Raw genomic sequence first — 18,731 nt, 5'->3', positions numbered from 1 at the left:
AGAACTACAAAAAGTAAAATAACAGACAGAAATGATATTTAGCGCTTCATTTTAATAAATGTTATCATTTTACTATATTTCAGGTTAATAAGAATAATTCATATTACACAAACCACATATGTTTTCTCATCTGTGAATGAAAGATTGTATTAGACAGTGTCTTTGGTCTTTTCTGGTCCCATCAAATTGTTTTTCTGACTTTGAGCATCCCCCTTCCAAACACTAGTCTTCTCCCCAACAGTGTGACAGTAATCACCTTTTCTAACATCTGGTAAGAACTCATTCAGAAGATACTGATGGTGTTGTCTGCCACCTGCCAGGCACTGTGCCAGGGGGTAGAGATTCAGTAAAGGAAGGACCACATTGCAGTCATTATACAACTCATAACCTAACAATGGGAGGGTAGATCTACGTAAGTGCAAGATGTGTAATCTTTTTGGGCAGGGTGTGTGTGATGTAGCCTGTTTGAAAACACAAATTTAGATTTAAAATGATTTTGCTGATTTCTGGCCTGTTTGTTAGTTCTGTAGGGTTCTAGCCTTGGGTCAGTAATTCAGTTTATTTATATTTATTGTCTGGAGTATGCTTCCAGAATGATGGTCGAATAGGGGAAGATCCAGAGTTTTTAAAACTCAGTATATGTTGCCTTCCTTCTGAAAAGCCTCTAGGCTCTGGGTTGGCTTAGAAACCTTCCTGGGGGTCTGGTGAGCCCTGGAGTGGGGGACCTGTGGGTCTGCTTGGTGTGTGTACTTTGGTAGTTCGTGGAATTTGGAAGGGCTCTCAGATGGGTCTCAGGAGTTGTAGGGCCTGATGGATCTTAGAGCCCAGCCTCGCCCAGTTCTGTAGCACTGAGCTGTCAGATCCCTGGACACTGAGCAGTAAGGTGTGATTGAAGAGCGGCTGACTTGTATTTTTTGGCTCCCCAAACCCATTTGCTATGTGTTCAAAAATAGTAAAAATAGCCTACAGTAAAATACATTTAAAAATCATAAAGTTAATTTATTAGAATTGGACCATGTTATCATATCAAAAATTTTAGTATTGAACATCTTGAAATAATTTGTAAAATAGACTGAATTAATCAAGTTAGTTTCAACAACACTAGCAAGTATTTTTATTCCTTATAAGCTGTACCACACCACGGTGGCTCAGTTGTCCAGACTTGACTGTTCGTTACAGTAGGCCTGATAAGGAAGGAAGAGCTCATGAGTCCTTTCAGTTTTCAGTTTTTTAGTTTCAGCAGATGGTTCTCAGTGGTGGTCCCCCCACCTTTTTTATATTTAGGGGATTAGCAAATGCTTTTGGAACAGATAGTAGTATTTTGGCATTTGTTTCAGTTAAGATTTTTGGAATCCATCATACAGAATATCTTGACAGAAAATGGGCTCATTCTGAAATGAGATGAAAAAGAGATGCTCCTGTCAGATATTCTCAGAAGGTGGCAGTAGCTGTTTCTAGACATATGCCATGATATTTTGAGAAAATTACATAACCATTTTGTAACCCCGCCCAAAAAAAGTTCACAAGTTTGGGAAGTAAGTGCTCTCCTTAGAGAGCCAGCTCTGGAATCCGAGCCTGCGTGTTTAGATGGGGGCTTTTTGTGGCCGCTAAGCTGTTGGCTGTGGGCAGTCTACTCACCCTCTCTGCCTCAGTGTTCTCATCTGCAAAACAGGGACAAGCTTTACTGTCTTCCCTGGGTTTTTGTAAAGAGCAAAAGAGTACAAGAGCACTCGTATAGTTACTAAGGATCCACAATGTAATTTATGTGTTAATATGTGTGTGCAATGCTTTTTCAAAGTAACAAGCATATATTTTATTTTTAGTAACTGCTTGCTTATATGAAATTAGCGTTTGATTCTCACTCATCACAAATTTTTCTTTTTTCCTTATTTCAAGGGAATATTTTGAGGCTTGGTATTTCAGGACTTGCAGAGCTTATAATAAAAGACATTATGGGATATAGAGGAGAGTATTGTCATCTAAATGTGTCGATGCCTTTGTGCTTTTAGGTATACCAAGCTTGGCTACGCAGGCAACACTGAGCCACAGTTCATTATCCCTTCATGTAAGTAAAGCTCCATTCGGGTTTGTAAAGGATTGTGTTTCTTGTGACTGTTCTAAGCATTCTAATTCTGTGTTTCAAGATATATTCATTTACTTGCTATTTGCCTTTTGGAGATTGTCTGCTTACTGGGGAGGGTTGTTAATTTTGACACGTTTGAATATTACTGTGGCCTAAGCCCCCCAGCTTCCTGTCTTCGGACGCCCTCCGATACAGCCCTCTGCCAGTGTCGTGGCGCTTTCAGCTGGAGTGGTTGCCAGGGGCCTCCCATTCAGTCACAAGTGTCGGAGCTGTTTTAGAAGTATATCTGGTCTTTTAAGGCTAACATGTAATTTTAAGTAAGTACAGTTTTATTAACTTAGCAACTTTGTGGATTGAATATCCATTAGTTTGCACTACTTACTCCATTAAAAGACTTTTTGTGGAAATGAGAGGCCTAAAGCCTGTTTTATTGTGTTCAGAGGCATTCTGTTTTTGTTTCCACTGTAGTTGGTAGAGAATGATAAACTTGAAAGAAGAAACATCTTCACATTTTGGCAGTAGTGCATCTGCCCATCCTTTTTTCCCATGAGAGTCTCCAAGGTCAGATAGTTTGTTTATAGGGTAGAAGTCTCTGAGATGACTTAAATTCTGGGCTGTTTGGAGTTTACCAAAGAGTGAGGTGCGTATCAATACAGAGTGCGGTTAAACTCTGTTTCTGAATCCTCTTGTGAGATAACCTGTGAGTTTAGAAATTGTAAGTTATGGCGTGAGTGACATAATGACAGGCTCTTGTGAGACCAGTATGACCACTGACAGCTTAGAAGAGCTGGAGGGAAGGAGCTTAGTATTATTCAAGGGAAGATTAAAGCCTTTTGGTGAATATGGGTATTCATGGGACTAAAAGTGTACTTCAGAGTCCTTGAGAACATTTAATTCACCTCAGTCCAGTTTGCTGGGTGACTGATCACGAGTTTGATTTTCTAGATCTGAATTCTTTGATACCATTATGGGGTGATAATAAGCATGTTTGGTTTGCTGTGTTCCTGTTTTAAAAACATAATTTGGTGCATCAGTTTGCTAGCGCTGCCATAATAAAATACCACAGACTGGATTCCTTGAACAACAGAAATTTATTTTATCACTGACTGGAGGCTTGTGGTCCAAGGTTGGGGTGCTGTCTGGAGTGGTTTCTGCTGGTGCTGCCCTCCACATGGTGCCTTCTCACCATGCACAGGTGGCCTCACCTCTGTGCACAGCCAAGGGCTGTCTGCTGTCGCTACCTTGTCTTACAAGAACATAAGGCCTATTGGATTAAGGCCACACCCTTATGGACTTATTTAAGTTTCAATATCTGCTCATTGGCCTTATCTCCAAATAATGTCGCATTGGAATAAGGGCTCAACATCTGAATTTTGAGGAGACACAGTTCAGTCCTTATTAGATGGCATTCTGTAGGATCGGTCAGTCTTCTGTGAATTTTATTACTGTGAATGCCCCAGAATTTTATCCTTCCATACTGACTTGATAAATTGGACTTCCTTACTTTTTTAAGCAGATTAGATTTTAACCTTGTTAAGACTACAACTTTAAAAGGCTGACCTTGCACCCTTTGCTTTAATGTGTTGCCATTTAAAGCTGTCAGCAGCATTCAGTTTGGCTGCCCCATTTAGCCTGTCATCATTAATGGAGAGGGAATTGAAGTCAGTTATTAGCAGGGTTTCATTCATTGTCAGACAGCAAGGCAGCTCTGCTCTCAGATCAGTGCTGTCAGAACCTTCACAGTGGCAACAGCTAGAAGATAATAAAAATGTCAGTGGTGGGAGTAAAACAACAGTTACATTGTTGGCTGAATTTGTTGCAAGAGATAGAGAAGCCCCAGGAGGTAAAGTTAGGTGCTGGGGCAGAAGGGAGTGTGTTGAGACAGCTAGAGGGCCGTAACTTCCTTGGGCTGCAGGCCACTGCTTTCCTTAGTGTTGGGAGCTGAACCATTTTTCTAGTTATAGAGGCTCCTTCACAAGGTGAGGCTCAAGACGATGTGCTTAAGTGGCATCCAGAGAGGAAGGGAGGAGCGTTTGTGTGTGTGTGTGAATGTGTGGTAGTGCTAGGCAGGGTTCTGATCTGCTGGGCAGAGAGGTGAGGCACACCAGTGTGTGTGGATAGGAGCATTCCGAGGGCTCTGCTCCGAGCAGAGCATGGCCGGGTGTGATTGGAAATGTGGAGGAGGGCCGATGACGAAGGACTTTGCATTGTCCTCTTAAGGAATTTTATTTTGCATCCAAGAATTTTCCATTTGTTTCTTGATGGGCTCCCTCGGGCCTGGCCCGTCGGGCTAGAGAGAGGCTGAGCCCCGTCCTGCTCTATGAGGGCATCTCTGCCTGTGTGCAGTTTGTGCTTCTGTGCAGAATTTGCTTGGTTGTTTGAACTAAGTTTTTCCCCTACCCTTTTACCCCCTTTAAGTGGTTGGAGAATATTGGGAGTCTTTGGAAAGTTTCAGGCAGAGGAGTGTAGATGTGATGATCACATCCATAAAAAGAGGATGTGGGAAAGGCAAGGAGAAGTCAGGAGAAAGTAAGTACATTTTAGACATTGGGTGCTTGAAGAGTTCAGGTGTAAAGGTGCAGTAGGCAGCCGTCAGGTTTAATGCTCGGGAAGGTCTGGACTGGGGGCAGAGATCCCAGAGCTGTTGATGTCTTTTTACTAAGTAGAGTTCTTTAAAATTTTTATTTTGGCCAAAAAAAAAAAAAAAGCAATAGATAATATAATAAAGACCCAAGTATCTACCACCCCAAATGAACAAATGTTATCATGGTGTTCTCTTGTGACTCTGTGTGCCCTGGACAGAGTGATTGCCCACCGTCCTTCCCCCGCAGGCCTCAGCCTTTTCCATGTTCTCCCACTGCTGTGTGTTTCAGTGTCTAGTCCATGTTTTGTCCTTATGATACATTAACAGTACGTGGCTTTGTTTTATGAGTTTAAACATTTCCAAAATGATACCATACTGTAAATAACTTTCTGTGTTGTACTTAAAAAAACAAACCCCTCAATATTATGTTTTTAAGGTTTATCAGTGTATCTAGATTAGCATTCTAACATTGAATCTATAACAATTTGTTTTTCATTTGGGCACTTTCCAGTATTCTCTGTTATACAAAATGGTGCAGTAAACATCTCCTTATCGACGTGCTAGTTTCCCAAGAGAAAATAATAAGAAGTGGGATTGTCTCATCTTTCAGGTGTGTACTTGTTCAACCTTACCAGGCATTGCCACATCTCTCTTACCATTTGTTCTGATTTAAACTCCCACCAGCAGTGGATGATGAGAGTTTGTTTCCGTACATCCTTTATTTCCAATAATCAATATTGTTAGAATTACATTTTTGTCAGTTTAATGAATGTAAAATGATGCTTCTATAAATTTGCATTTCTCTGATTACTAGCAAGGCTGAGAACCTTTTCATTGCCTGTTCATCTTTGCCCATTTTTCTGTTGGGTTTTTTCTTTCTTGCGGAGTTATAGGAATTCTTTGTATACTCTTAGTACTAATTGTTGCAAATATCTTCTACTATGACATCTTTTTAAAGTGATTTTTTTAAATTTAGAAATTTAAAATTAATAAAAATATTCAGTCTTAACTTTTTATAATTTGTTTAATTTTGAAAAATGCATTTCTACTCCAGAGTTATAAAGGCTTTTATATATTTTTCTAAGAAAATTTTGTTTTTTGAATATGGTGTGAGAAAGATAGTTATTTGTTTTCCAAATGGAAGGCAGTTGTCCCAGCACCATTTATTGGAGTGCATTCTAATTCGACATGCCTTTTCCATCATACTGAGGTGCCATTCATGCTTGGAAATATTTCTGTTTGTTTTTTTTTAATTTTTTTTATTTCATTCATGCATTTGTTTACCTCTGCTCCAAATTGACACTATTTTAAATACTATGATTTTTGCATGTGTCTTGCTAACTGGTAGGTCTGGTTCCTTTTCTTTTTTCTTTCTTAGAATAGCCTTGGCTATTCTTAGCTCCTTATTCTTTCTTAGAGATTTAAGAATCAATTTAAGGCCCATGAAAAATTATAATGGGGTTTTGATTAGAGGCACATTAAATTTGTAGGTTAACTTTGGAAAAATTCAACACTGTTGTGAATTGAGTTTTTTATCTGTGAATATGAGATATATATATATGTGTGTATATTTTGTTTATCTATGTCTAATGTGTTTTCAGTAAAGTTTCATACTATTCTTCAAAAAGCTCATACATACCTTTTGCTAGATTTATTTTTAGGTACCTTTATGTTTTTATTGCTCTTATAAACTTCTTAAAATAACATTTTTAAATTGCTAGTATATAGGAAAGCTCCTAAGTTTTTAAAGTTGTTTTTGAACCCAACACCTTGATGACTCTTATTGTTCTATTAGCCTGTAGGTTCTTTTAGGTTTTCTATGCAAGTTGTTGTATTAATTGCAAATAATGGTTATCTTCTCTCCTACTTCCAATATTTCGTATTTTTTCTTCGTCTCTTGCACTGGCTAGAACTTCTGCCATAGTGACTGAACTGGAGAAAGCAAGTGCTTTTGTCATTCTGACTTTAAAGAGAACGAGTTTAGTGGTTCACTGGTGATTGCTGTAGGTTTTGGGGAAATGTTTTCTGGTTAATACAGTGCCCTTCTATTCCTAGTTTACTAGGAGTTTTTAAAGAAATACTGAATGGATTGAAAGAGGATAAAAGATGGTGGCGTGAGAGGTGAGACAGAGGCCTCCTCCTAAAACCATATGTAATATGAAAATATAATTAATACAACTAATCCTGAAAGAGCAACAGGAAAGAAGGCTGTGCCAGACTGCATACACCTGGAGAAAAGAACAGACCTCATGGAACAGGGTAACGTACCAAAGCCGTGATCTGGTGGGACCCAAGCCCCTCCCCCACCCCAGCTCACCGAAGGGAGGAAGAGAAACAGAGCAGGGAGGGGGTGGAGGCCTGGGACTGCTGAACACCTGGCCCTGGAGATCTGCTCTGGGAGCACAAACCTACACTGCATGGTGCTATGGAGATTAGTGGGGTTGGAAAGGTAAGACAGGTGGAATACCTGGAGAGACTTGAGATTCCAGCTGCTTATGGAAAACAGGGATCCACATCTGGCTGTTCTGGGACGGAAGAAAGGCGGGTAGTCTGAGAGACTTCCTAACAGCGAGATGGCTGCTAAAGGGGCAAGGAGTGCACAGAGCTTATTTCTCAGGAGAAAGGACAAGTAGACAAAATTGTCCCACTCATCTGCCCAGCAGGTTGGGAACTTACAGGAGCTTCAGGTGCTCCATCCCCCTGGATGGATGTGCGGCTCTGAGGCCCCCAGCTGTGACACTCAGCCTGCTGGGCCTTCCTCGCAGCTAGCCCACCCACCCCTGACTCACAAACTGGCAGCCCCTGCTCTGGAGTCAGGCCAGCCCGAGGGAAGCCCCACCTACAGCAACTACAATTGCAAAGCACAGAGGCTTACACCTGTGTATTCGGCCCACTGATTCTGGCAGTGGACACAGGCATAGCAGCTGGGAAGCAGAAAACAGCTCTTACCTCCCCCCAGGCACCAACACCTCTCCCCTGCGACCCCCGACAATGCTCTAGGGGCTGAGCAGCTCTAGAGAGTAGAGCTTCTGGGCACTGGAGGATGCCACATACAAATATGAAACTTCAGAGGAACCTGGTTCAAACCAGAATTGTACAAATACCAGATAAAGAGTCAAATGAAACCGATCTCATCAATCTTTCTGAAAGAGATTGCAAAAAAGAAATCATAAACATGCTCCTGGAGGTACAGAAAAATATTCAAGAATTCAGGAACGAATTCTGGGTCAGAGATCCAGTCATTAAGGAATACAATGGAGGGTTTTAAAAGCAGATTAGATATGGTGGAGGAGACGATAAATGAAACAGAAATTAGAGGAGGAATACAAAGAAGCTGAGGCACAGAGAGAAAAAAGGATCTCTTAAGAATGAAAGAATATTGAGAGAACTGTGTGACCAATCCAAATGGAACAATATTCGTATTATAGAGGTATGAGAAGAAGAAGAGAGAAAAAGGGATAGAAAGTGTTTTTAAGGATGTAATTGCTGAAAACGTCCCCAATCGGGGGAAGGAGATAGTCTCTCAGGCCATGGAGGTACACAGATCTCCCAACACAAGGGACCAAGGAAGACAACACCAAGGCATATAGTAATTAAAATGGCAAAGATCAAGGATAAGGACGGACTTTTAAAAGCATCTAGAGAGACAAAAAAGATCACATACAAAGGAAAACCCATCAGGCTATCATCAGACTTCTCAGCAGAAACTTTACAGGCCAGAAGGGAGTGGCATGATATATTTAATGCAATGAAGCAGAAAGGCCTCAAACCAAGAATACTCTGTACGGTAAGATTATCATTTAAATTAGAAGGAGGGATTAAACAATTCCCAGATAAGCAAAAGCTGAGAGAGTTTACCTCCCACAGATCATCTCTATAGTGTATTTTGGAGCAAAGAAAGTAGAAAAATTAATTACTAAGCAAATGCAAAGAAAGTAGAAAAATTAATTACTAAGCAAATGCAAAATTAAATCAACTACCCCCAAACTTAATTGAGGGATAGAAAAAGAGAACAGAATGATACCTAATATATATAAGAATAGAAGAGGAGGAAAAAAGAGGAGAAAAAATAAAAAAGAACCTTTAGATTGTGTTTGTAACAGCATACTGAGTGAGTTAAGTTAGACTCTTGGACAGTGAGGAAGTCAGCCTTGAACCTTTGGTGACCACTGATCTGAAGCCTGCAATGGCGGTAAGTACATACCTATCGATAATCACCCTAAATGTAAATAGTCTGAATGCACCAATCAAAAGACATAGAGTCACTGAATGGATAAAAAAAGAAGACCCATCTATATGCTGCCTACAAGAGACTCACTTTAAACCCAAACACATACACAGACTAAAAGTGAAGGGATGAAAAAAGATATTTCATGCAACTAATAGGGAGAAAAAAAGCAGGAGTTGCAGTACTTGTATCAGATAAAATAGACTTCAAACAAAAAAAGTCCCAAGAGACAAAGAAGAACATTACATAATGATAAAGGGATCAATCCAACAAAAAGATATAACCATTATAAGTATCTATGCACCCCACATAGGAGCACCTACATATGTGAAACAAGTACTAACAGAATTAAAAGGGAAATAGAATGTAATGCACACATTCTAGGAGACTTCAACACTCCACTCCTCCAAAGGACAGATCAACCAGTCAGAAAATAAGTAAGGAGACAGAGGCACTGAACAACACAAAGAACAGATGGACCTAACAGACATCTACAGAACTCTACACCCAAAAGCAACAGAATACACATTCTTCTCAAGTGCACATGGAACATTTTCAAGAATAGATCATATACTAGGCCACAAAAAGAGCCTCAGTCAATTAAAAAAGATTGAAATTGTACCAACCAGCTTCTCAGATCACAAAGGTATGAAACTAGAAACAAATTACACAAAGAAAATGAAAAATCCCACAAACACATGGAGGCTTCACAACATGTTCCTAAATAAACAATGGATAGATGACCAAATAAAAACAGATATCAAGCAATATATGGAGACGAATGACAACAATAATTCAACACCGCAAAAATCTGTGGGATGCAGCAAAGGCCGTGCTAAGAGCGAAGTATATTGCAATACAGGCCCACCTCAGGAAAGAAGAACAATCCCATATAAGCAGTCTAAACTGACAATTAATGAAACTAGAAAAAGAACAAATGAGGCCCAAAGTCAGTAGAAGAAGGGACATAATAAAGATTTAAAGAGCAGAAATAAATAAAATCGAGAAGAATAAAACAGTAGAAAGCATCAATGAAAGCAAGAGCTGGTTCTTCAAGAAAATAAACAAAATAGATAAACCTCTAGCCAGACTTATCAAGAAAAAAAAGAGTCTACACACATAAACAGAATCAGAAATGAGAAAGGAAAAATCACTATGGACACCACAGAAATACAAAGAATTATGAAAGAACACTATGAAAAATTATATGCTAACAAACTGGATAACCTAGAAGAAATGGACAACTTCCTAGAAAAATACAACCTTCCAAGGCTAACCCAGAAAGAAACAGAAAATCTGAACAGACCAATTACCAGCAACAAAATCGAACTGGTAATCAAAAAATTACCTAAGAACAAAACTGTACCAGATGGCTTCACCGCTAAATTTTATCAAACATTTAGTGAAGACCTAATACACATCCTCCTTAAGGTTTTCCAAAGACTTTAAGAGGGGAATACTTCCAAACTCATTCTATGAGGCCAGCATCACTCTAATACCAAAAACAGGCAAAGACACCACAAAAAAAGAAAATTACAGACCAATATCCCTGATGAACATAGATGCAAAAATACTTAACAAAATATTAGCAAACTGAGTTCAAAAATACATCAAAAAGATCATCCATCATGATCAAGTAGGATTTATTCCAGGGATGCAAGGATGGTAGAACATTAGAAAATCCATCAACATCATCCACCACATCAACCAAAAGAAGGACAAAGACCACATGATCATCTCCATAGATGCTGAAAAAGCATTTGACCAAAGTCATCATCCATTCAAGATGCATACTCTCAACAAAATGGGTATAGAGGGCAAGTATCTCAACATAATAAAGGCCATATATGAGAAACCCACAGCCAGCATCATACTTAACAGTGAGAAGCTGAAAGCCTTTCCTTTAAGATCAGGAACAAGACAAGGATGCCTATTCTCTCTACTTTATTCAGCATAGTTCTGGACTGGAGGTCCTCCACACAGCAGTGAGACAACACAAAGAAATAAAAGGCATCCAGATTGGTGAAGAATGAGTTAAACTGACCCTGTTTGCAGCTGACATACTGTACATAAAAAACCTAAAGAATCCTCTCCAAAACTATTAAATCTAGTATCTGAATTCAGCAAAGTTGCAGGACATAAAATTAATACACAGAAATCTATTGCATTCCTATACACTAACAATGAACTAGCAGAAAGAGAAATCAGGAAAACAATTCTATTCACAATTGCATCAAAAAGAATGAAATACCTAGGAATAAACCTAACCAAGGAAGTGAAAGACCTACACTCTGAAAACTGCAAGACACTCATGAGAAAAATTAAGGAAGATACCAATAAATGGAAATGCATCCCGTTCTCATGGATAGGAAGAATTAATAATGTCAAAATGGCCATCCTGCCTAATCTACAGATTCAGTGCAATTCCTATCAAAATATCAACAACATTCTTCAGTGAACTAGAGAAATAGTTCTAAAATTCATATGGAACCGCAAAAGACCCCAAATAGCCAAAGTAATCCTGAGAAGGAAGAATAAAGCTGGGGGGATTACACTCCCCAACTTAAAACTCTACTATAAAGCCACAGTAATAAGGACAATTTCGTACTGGTACAAGAACAGAGCAATAGACCAATGGAACAGAGAACCCAGATATAAACCCAACCATATATAGTCAATTAGTATATGATAAAGGAGCTATGGATCTACAATGGGGAAATGACAGCCTCTTCAACAGCTAGTGTTGGCAAAACTGGACAGCTACATGCAAGAGAATGAAACTGGATTATTGTTTAATCCCATACACAAAAGTAAACTTGAAATGGATCAAAGACCTGAATGTAAGTCATGAAACCATAAAACTCTTAGAAGACAACACAGGCAAACATCTCCTGAATATAAACATGAGGAACATCTTCCTGAACACATCTCCTTGAGCAAGGGAAACAAAAGCAAAAATGAACACATGGGACTACATCAAACTAAAAAACTTCTGTACAGCAAAGGACACCATGAATAGAACAAAAAGGCATCCTACAGTATGGGAGAATATATTTATAAATGACATATCTGACAAGGGGTTAACATCCAAAATATATAAAGAACTTCCACATCTCAACACCCAAAAAGGAAATAACCCAATTAATAAATGGGTGGAGGATATGAATAGACACTTCTCCAAAGAAGCAGTTCAGATGGCCAACAGGCACATAAAAAGATGTTCCACCTCACTAATTATCAGGGAAGTACAAATTAAAACCACAATGAGATATCACCTCACACCAGTAAGGATCACCACCATCCAAAAGACAAATGTTGGCAAGGTTGTGGAGAAAGGGGAACCCTCCTACACTGTTGGTGGGAATGTAAATTGGTTCAACAATTGTGGAAAGCAGTATGGAGGTTCCTCAAAAAGATCAAAATAGAAATACCATTTGACCCAGGAATTCCACTTCTAGGAATTTACTCTAAGAATGCAGTAGCCCAGTTTGAAAAAGACAGATGCACCCCTATGTTTATCACACCACTATTTACAATAGCCAAGATAGGGAAGCAACCTAAGTGTCCATCAGTAGATGAATGGATAAAGAAGATGTGGTACATATATACAATGGAATATTATTCAGCCATAAGAAAGAAGCTTAATCCTACCATTTGCAATAACATGGATGGAGCAGGAGGATATTATGCTCAGTAAAATAAGCCAGGTGGAGAAAGACAAGTGCCAAATGATTTCCCTCATTTGTGGAGTGTAACAACGAAGCAAAACTGAAGGAATAATACAGCAGCAGACTCACAGAGTCCCAAGAAGGGACTAGTGGTTACCAAAGGGGAGGGGCGTGGGAGGGCAACAGGGGAGGGAGGGAAAAAAGAATTGAGGGATATTATGTTTAGTGCACATGGTGTGGGGGATCACGGGGAAAACAGTGTAGCACAGAGAAGGCAAACCGTGAATCTGTGGCATCTTAATACACTGATGGACACTGAGTGCAATGGGGCATGGGGGAGGGACTCAATTTGTATGAATGTAGTAACCACATTGTTTTTTCATGTGAAACCTTCATAAGAGTATATCAATAATACCGTAATAAAACAAAAGAAAAGAAAAGAAAAGAAATATTGAATAAATATTGATATTTAAGGCTTTTTGTGTATCTGTTGAGATGATTGTATGGTTTTGGACACCTAAGTTCCTAATATGCATTATATTAATGTATTTTGAAATTTCCACTGTTTGTTTCATTCTTGAGATAAATCCTACTAGGTTATGAAATACTAAGTACATGCTGGATTGTATTTGCAAATATTTATTTTGAATTTTTGCAGTAATCAAAAATGAGATTGGTTTATAATTTTCCTTGTACTGTTTTTGTACAAAAATTTTCTGGCTTTATAAAATGAGTTTGTTAGCTTTCTTTTCTGGTCCCTGGAACAGTTTATATAAGATGGGGAGTTCCTTATTCCTTGAGTGTTTAGTAAAATATATGATATTCTTTTGGGAACTATACTGGAAATTTTTATAAAAAAATTAACTACTGTCTTGCAACTGCTATAGCAAGTGTTCTTAAAATGTGTTGTCTCTTTAATTTTGATTCATCATTATAGCTGAGGTGTTTTTTTTTAATTTGTTTAAATCATTTACAAAGTGTATTTGTCTTTAAAATATTTTGAGATAATTTATGGTTTCACAGGAAGCTGTAAAGATAGTTTATGGAATTTCTACATAGGGATGTAAACTACAAATGGACCCATGTCCCTTTTTCCTCTAAGGTTTGAACCTATATGATTATAGTACAGTATCAAAACCAGGTCATTGCTACAGTGTGTGTGTGCAGTCCTGTGTCATTTTATCCCATGTTTGACCACCCTGCACTCAAGATACAGATTGTTTCATCACCACAGAGATCTGTTTCATGCTGTTTCTTTGTAATTCCATGTATTCGTCCCCACTGTACCATTCCTAACCTCTGGCAACTACTAATCTGTTTCCATCTCTATATTTTTGTTATTTTGAGAATGTTTTGTAAAAGGAATTATATAGTATGTGGCCTTTTGAAACTGGCTTTTTCACTTGCATAATGCCCTTGAGGTCCATCCAAGTTGTTGCGTGTATCAATAGATTGTGTCTTTTTATTGCCGAGTAATATTCCAGTGTATAGGTGTGCCACAGTTTGTTTAAACATTTATTTACTGAGGAACACATTGGTTATTTTTAGTTTTTAGCTATTACAAATAAAGCTGCTATAAACAGTTGTGTACAGGTTTTTTGTGTTGACCTAATTTTTCATTTCTCTTGATAAATACCATGTATTGCAGTTGTTAGATCGTATGGCAAGTTTATGTTTAGTATTAAGAAACTGCCAAAGTGTCCCCATAGTGGCCATACCATTTTGTTTCCCATTAGCTGTGTATGAGAGAGCCAGTTTCATTGCATCCTTGTCAACATTTGGTATTGTCACTGTTGAGCTGTTCTAATAAGTGTGTAGTGATATGTCATCATGGTTTTAATTTTTAATTCCCTGATGGTTAGTGGTGTTGAATAGCTTTTCATGTGTTTATTTGCCATCTGAATATCCTTTTCCATGAAATGTTTCTTCTTGTCTTTCGTTGATTTCCTGACTGTATTGTTTATATTTCTACTGTAAAGTTTTGAGAGTTCTTTGTATATATTAGATATTAGTCCTTTGCCAGCTATGTGGTTTGCAAATAATTTCTCCCATAGTATATAGTGTGTATTCTCATCATCTTCATGGGGTCTTTTGCAGGGCAAAATGAAGCCAGCTTTTCAATTCAGTGATTTTTTTTTCTATTTGTTTTTTTTAAATTTCATTGACTTTTACTCTTCATTTCTTTCCTTTTTCTTGCTTTGGGTTTATTTTGCTCTTCTTTTTCTAGATTCTTAAGGTGTGGGAGCTTGGGTTTTTGATTTGAGACTTTTTCTCTTTTCTAATGCAAGCATACAGTGTTAAAAATTTTCCCCATAGCACTATTTTAGCTGTGTCTTACATAATTTTGATATTTTGTATTTCTATTTTCATTCTGTTCATGTAGGTTTTGGTTTCCATGAGATTTCTTCTTTGATCCTTGGATTATTTAGATCTATTCCATTTAGTTTCCAAGGGTCTGGGGGATTTTCTTGTTACCTTCCTGTTATTCATTTCTGGGTTAATCTGGTGTAGTTAGAAAGCACACTCTGTATGGCTTCAGTCTCTTAGTTTACTGAGGTTTTTTTATGGCCCAGTATGAGGTTTACTTTGGTTCCACGAGCACTTTTGTATTCTGTTCTTGTTGGGCTGATTGTTCTGTGCATGTTGGTTAGATCCCATAGGATGAAAGGGTTGTTGTGTTCTTCCATATCTGTGGTGATTTTTGTCTACTTGTTCTATCAGTTGTTGAGAGAGGTGTTGGAAGTTCTACAGCTGTAATTGTGGATTTGTCTATTTCTCCCTTTAGTTTTTGCTTCACGTATTTCATCCTTTAATACATACGCATTTAGGATTCCTGTGTTGTCTCCATGGATTGACTCTTTATCATTATCTGATATTGACCTATCAGTGGTAGTTTTTCTGTACTATAAAATTATTTTTTTCCGATAACAGTATAGCCAGCCACTCATACTTTCTATGACTAATGTTTGTGTGGAATATCCTTTTCCATCCTTCTACTTTCAGCCTACCTATGTCACTATATTTGAAGGAAGTTTCTTGTAAAGACAGCATAGAATTTAGTCATGATTTTTATCTACTCTGCCTGTATCTGTCTTTTAATTGGTGTATTTAGCCTGCTTATGTTTGTTGTAATTACTGATTCATGCTTTTTCTGTTTTTGTTTTTTTTTTGTCTGTTTTGTTTTACCTATTTTATTTTGATTTATCTATGGTATTTTTGAGTGCATCTTGTATAGGTTTTTAAGCAGTTGCTTTGGCTATTACATTATATATGCATAACTTTTCTTACTCTATTGGTGTCACCATTTTACCAGTTTGAAATGTAGAAACCTTACCTCCCTTTATGTCCCTTTATTCTCCCCATTTTTAATATGATTGTCTTAACTGTTTCCTCTACATATATTGAGAAGCACTTCAGTGGTACAATTTTTGCTTCATCTGACAAAACAATTTAGAAAACTCAAAGGAAGGAAAGTACAGTGGAGCTGTGAACAACATTGGCTTTGACCTCCCTGTGCAGTCAGAAGTGTGTGTAACTTTTGACTCCTCAAAAACTTAACTACTGATAGCCTACTGTTGATTAGAAGCCTTACCAATAATATAGTCAATACATATTTTGTATGTCATATGTATTATATACTGTATTCTTACAATAAAGTAAGCTAGAGAAAAGAAAGTGTTTTTTCAAATTGGCACAAATCTCCAAAAACATTTTCCAATATACTTATTGAAAAAAATCCACACATGTGGACCTATACAGTTCAAACCCATGTTGTTCAAGGGTCAACTGTAATGGCAATTACTCCTGTTTTTGCTCTTTCTGTTGTTCTTTCTTCCTTCCTGATGTTCCAAGATCCCTTCTTTTAACACTTCTCTGTTTAGAAAACTCTCTCTAGTCACTGTCCATCAGCGTAGTAAGATGCTGTAGAATCACTACTTGTCTTCTCTGTGTTGTACAGCCCTCCCCGTGCGCCCCCTACATTATGTCTGCTAATTGTAATGCCCCTTTTTTCCCCCATATCCCTCCCTTCCCACCCATCCTCCCCAGTCCCTTTCCCTTTCATAATTGTTAGTCCATTCTTAGATTCTGTGAGTCTGCTGCTATTTGTTCCTTCAGTTTTTTTCTTTGTTCTTCTACTCCACAGTCTTTCTCCACCTGGCTTATTTCACTGAGCATAATACCCTCTAGCTCCATCCATGTTGTTGCAAATGGTAGGATTTGTTTTCTTCTTATGGCTGAATAATATTCCATTGTGTATATGTACCACGTCTTCTTTATCCATTCATCTACTGATGGATACTTAGGTTGCTTCCTTGAGGGATATCTTTGATGAATATAAAATTCTGAGTGGACAGTTCTCTTAGCACTTGAAATATGTGCCATTTCCTTCTGGGTTCTTTGATTTCTAATGAGAAATTTTACTGGAGGCTTTCAGAATTATTTTCTCTGGTCTTTAGTTTTTAGATTTTTGACCAAAATGTGCCTTGTCATGGATTTCTTTGTCTCATTTGGCGTTTGTTCAATCTTGAACCTGTAGGTTTATTTTTGTCTAGGTCAAATTTGGCAAATATTTAGCCATTATTTCTTTGAATACTTTTCCAGCCCTGCCTCTCTTCTCCTTTTCTGGGACCACAATACTCCAACGTTAGAACTTCTGTTACATATCCCACATGTCCTTGAGGCCCCATTCATTTGCTTTTCAGTCTGTGCCCTCTCTGTTGTTCAAATTTGGTGATTTCTGTTGTTATGTCCTTGAGACCAGTATTCTTTTCTCTGTCCTTTTCTGCTGTTGAGCCCATCCATTGAGCTATTATTTCAGATACTGTTGTTCTGTAGTTCTAAAATTTCTAAGTGGTTTTTGTTTTTATATCTTTTATCTTTGCTGTCATTTTGTGTTTCTTTGCTTAGACTTTCTTTTATTTTCCATTTATTTCAAGAATGTTTGTAATTGCTCTTTGGAGCATTTTATGATGGCTTTTAAAGTCTTGTTTGGTAACCTGTTACCTGTGTCATTTTGTTTTTGGCATCTGTTGATTGTCTTTTCTCATTTTAGTTGAGATGTTTTTGGTTCTTGCTATGCTGAGAGGTTTTTAAAATTGAAATCTGGACACTTTGGGTATTATATTATGAGATTCTGGATCTTATTTAAATCTTAGATTTTAGCAAGTCATTTCTGTTATTGCCCCAGCAGGGGAAGAGGGACACCCCTCCTTGGGGACATTAATGCCAGTCTGGGGACAAGTTCAGGTTCTCTACTTGGGATTTGTTGGCATTTAGTTGGGGAGGGTTCCATGTTACTGCCAAGCTGGATGGAAGTCTAGGCCCCCCACCGAGGCCTTCAGGTAGCGCCTGACCTGGGAGGGAGGGGGTGCCTTGCTCCTCCTGGTGGTGTCCAAAGCCCTGGCTTTTCACTTGACCACCTCTGTCAGGCCCCCGTGCGGGAGTGGAGGGACAGGTTGCTGCTGCTGGATGGGTAGCAGTCTGGACTCCCCCCATGCTGGCCACACTGCAGTGGAGGGTTTGTTTCTCTGTGGTATTTGGAGTCAGGCATTAGGCAGTTACTGTTTAGAAGTTTTCTGTCTTTGCAAGCTGCCCTCTTTATCTCCTTTGGCTGGAGAAGTATGCAGGCTCTTCGGGAACCTTTTTTATGTGCCCGTCAGTGTTTCTGGGTTGCTGGCTTCCCCTGTGCCCAGTGTGGGATGTGTGAGAGGCAAAGAAAACCCAGGAAGCTCGCCACTGAGTTATTCCTGGGCTCCTGGGTCCCTAGCCAGCCTCTTCTCTACACTTTGTAGCATCTTTTTGTGTTTCTTTCATGTGTAAAGTCCAAGGACTCCAGCTATACTTAGTGAAAGGGGTAAGGAAAGGCATGTTAACTCTTATTTCCAGCATCAGAAGTCCATATTTAATTAATTTTGAGTATGTAATATGTTCATATGACATGAAAGTTAAATGGCATAGCAAGATGTACAGTGAAAATTACCTTTTTCCACCCACCTCCCCTCTCAGGTGACCGCTGTTATTCCTGGTTTCTTGTGTATCCTCCTGAGATGTTCTCTACAGATTATCCTGCAGATATGCACACACGGACATTTTTACCCAAGTGGTGGCACAACACACACATCTTCTGCAGCAGGCTTTTTTCTCAGCACTACATCTCAGTGGTCCTTC

At 38.5% G+C, this 18,731-nt stretch overlaps 1 protein-coding gene across 15 annotated transcripts in view; it reads left to right on the top strand.

Annotated features, from left to right (window-relative positions):
* The window catches only part of ACTR3B (actin related protein 3B), an 86,435-nt gene that overhangs the window by 17,912 nt on the left and 49,792 nt on the right, over nucleotides 1-18,731 (top strand). For 11 of the 15 annotated variants that reach the window (XM_073238168.1, XM_073238166.1, XM_073238165.1 and 8 more), the window contains exon 2: nucleotides 2,010-2,065. The exons of 3 other annotated variants lie outside the window; for them this stretch is intronic. In XM_073238168.1, the coding sequence (XP_073094269.1) occupies nucleotides 2,010-2,065 (56 nt within the window). Of the gene's footprint in view, nucleotides 1-2,009; nucleotides 2,066-5,178; nucleotides 5,278-18,731 lie in introns of all 15 variants that reach the window. One more of the 15 variants, XM_073238167.1, reaches the window with a different exon arrangement.

The sequence above is a fragment of the Manis javanica genome, chromosome 6, assembly GCF_040802235.1.
Source record: "Manis javanica isolate MJ-LG chromosome 6, MJ_LKY, whole genome shotgun sequence".
Taxonomy (NCBI): domain Eukaryota; kingdom Metazoa; phylum Chordata; class Mammalia; order Pholidota; family Manidae; genus Manis; species Manis javanica.
The sequence above is the reverse complement of the archived record's forward strand: the minus strand, read 5'-3'. Positions and strand labels throughout refer to the sequence as shown.